Genomic DNA, 1,710 nt, shown 5'->3' on the forward strand with positions numbered 1-1,710 from the left:
TGCTCTTATTATAGCCATTGAAAAAGGTAATATTGATATTGTTAAATTGTTACTGAGAAAGGAGCTGATCCTAATGTTACTAAGGTTTGTAGCTACAGTACATGTATACTGTAGTATTCTAATTTGTTACAATAGTATACATTTGGTGATAATCCTGCTCTTATTGTAGCCATTGAAAAGGATAATATTGATATAGTGAAATTGTTACTGGAGAAAGGAACTGATCCTAAAGTTACTGAGGTTTGTAGCTACAGTACATGTATACTGTAGTATTCTAATTTGTTACAATAGTATACATCTGGTGATAATCCTGCTCTTATTGTAGCCATTGAAACGGATAATATTGATATAGTGAAATTGTTACTGGAGAAAGGAGCTGATCCTAATGTTACTGAGGTTTGTAGCTACAGTACATGTATTCTGTAGTATTCTAATTTATTGCAATAGTATCCATCTGGCGGCTCTCCTGCTCTTATTATAGCCATTGAAAAAGGTAATATTGATATTGTTAAATTGTTACTGGAGAAAGGAGCTGATCCTAATGTTACTAAGGTTTGTAGCTACAGTACATGTATTCTGTAGTATTCTAATTTATTGCAATAGTATCCATCTGGCGGCTCTCCTGCTCTTATTATAGCCATTGAAAAAGGTAATATTGATATTGTTAAATTGTTACTGGAGAAAGGAGCTGATCCTAATGTTACTAAGGTTTGTAGCTACAGTACATGTATACTGTAGTATTCTAATTTGTTACAATAGTATACATCTGGTTATAATCCTGCTCTTATTGTAGCCATTAAAAAGGATAATATTTATATAGTAAAATTGTTACTGGAGAAAGGAGCTGATCCTAAAGTTACTGAGGTTTGTAGCTACAGTACATGTATACTGTAGCATTCTAATTTGTTACAATAGTATACATCTGGTGATAATCCTGCTCTTATTGTAGCCATTGAAAAGGATAATATTGATATTGTTAAATTGTTACTGGAGAAAGGAGCTGATCCTAATGTTACTAAGGTTTGTAGCTACAGTACATGTATACTGTAGTATTCTAATTTGTTACAATAGGATACATCTGGTTATAATCCTGCTCTTATTGTAGCCATTAAAAAGGATAATATTTATATAGTAAAATTGTTACTGGAGAAAGGAGCTGATCCTAAAGTTACTGAGGTTTGTAGCTACAGTACATGTATACTGTAGTATTCTAATTTGTTACAATAGTATACATCTGGTGATAATCCTGCTCTTATTGTAGCCATTGAAAAGGATAATATTGATATTGTTAAATTGTTACTGGAGAAAGGAGCTGATCCTAATGTTACTAAGGTTTGTAGCTACAGTACATGTATACTGTAGTATTCTAATTTGTTACAATAGGATACATCTGGTTATAATCCTGCTCTTATTGTAGCCATTAAAAAGGATAATATTTATATAGTAAAATTGTTACTGGAGAAAGGAGCTGATCCTAAAGTTACTGAGGTTTGTAGCTACAGTACATGTATACTGTAGTATTCTAATTTGTTACAATAGTATACATCTGGTTATAATCCTGCTCTTATTGTAGCCATTGAGAAGCATGATTTCAAAATTGTTGAGGTGCTACTTGAAAAAGGAGCTGATCCTAATATTGATTTTGATACTGTAAGTAACTAGTATGCATGTAGTTACGTAGCAACCAGTGCACCATGTGAGGTTTTACTA

The 1,710-nt window shown here is 32.2% G+C and overlaps 1 protein-coding gene across 1 annotated transcript in view; it reads left to right on the plus strand.

Annotated features, from left to right (window-relative positions):
- The window catches only part of LOC109581731 (ankyrin repeat and SAM domain-containing protein 6-like), a gene marked incomplete at its 3' end in the record, with an annotated part of 3,619 nt that extends 1,969 nt beyond the window's left edge, over positions 1–1,650 (plus strand). Inside the window, exons 6-16 of the mRNA XM_019996096.1 lie at positions 58–84; positions 136–240; positions 292–396; positions 448–552; positions 604–708; positions 760–864; positions 916–1,020; positions 1,072–1,176; positions 1,228–1,332; positions 1,384–1,488; positions 1,540–1,650. Of these exons, the coding sequence (XP_019851655.1) occupies positions 58–84; positions 136–240; positions 292–396; positions 448–552; positions 604–708; positions 760–864; positions 916–1,020; positions 1,072–1,176; positions 1,228–1,332; positions 1,384–1,488; positions 1,540–1,650 (1,083 nt within the window). The remainder of the gene's footprint in view (positions 1–57; positions 85–135; positions 241–291; positions 397–447; positions 553–603; positions 709–759; positions 865–915; positions 1,021–1,071; positions 1,177–1,227; positions 1,333–1,383; positions 1,489–1,539) is intronic.
- Positions 1,651–1,710: the final 60 nt, after the last annotated feature.

Source organism: Amphimedon queenslandica, unplaced genomic scaffold, assembly GCF_000090795.2.
Source record: "Amphimedon queenslandica unplaced genomic scaffold, v1.1 AMPQUscaffold_13422, whole genome shotgun sequence".
Taxonomy (NCBI): Eukaryota; Metazoa; Porifera; class Demospongiae; order Haplosclerida; family Niphatidae; genus Amphimedon; species Amphimedon queenslandica.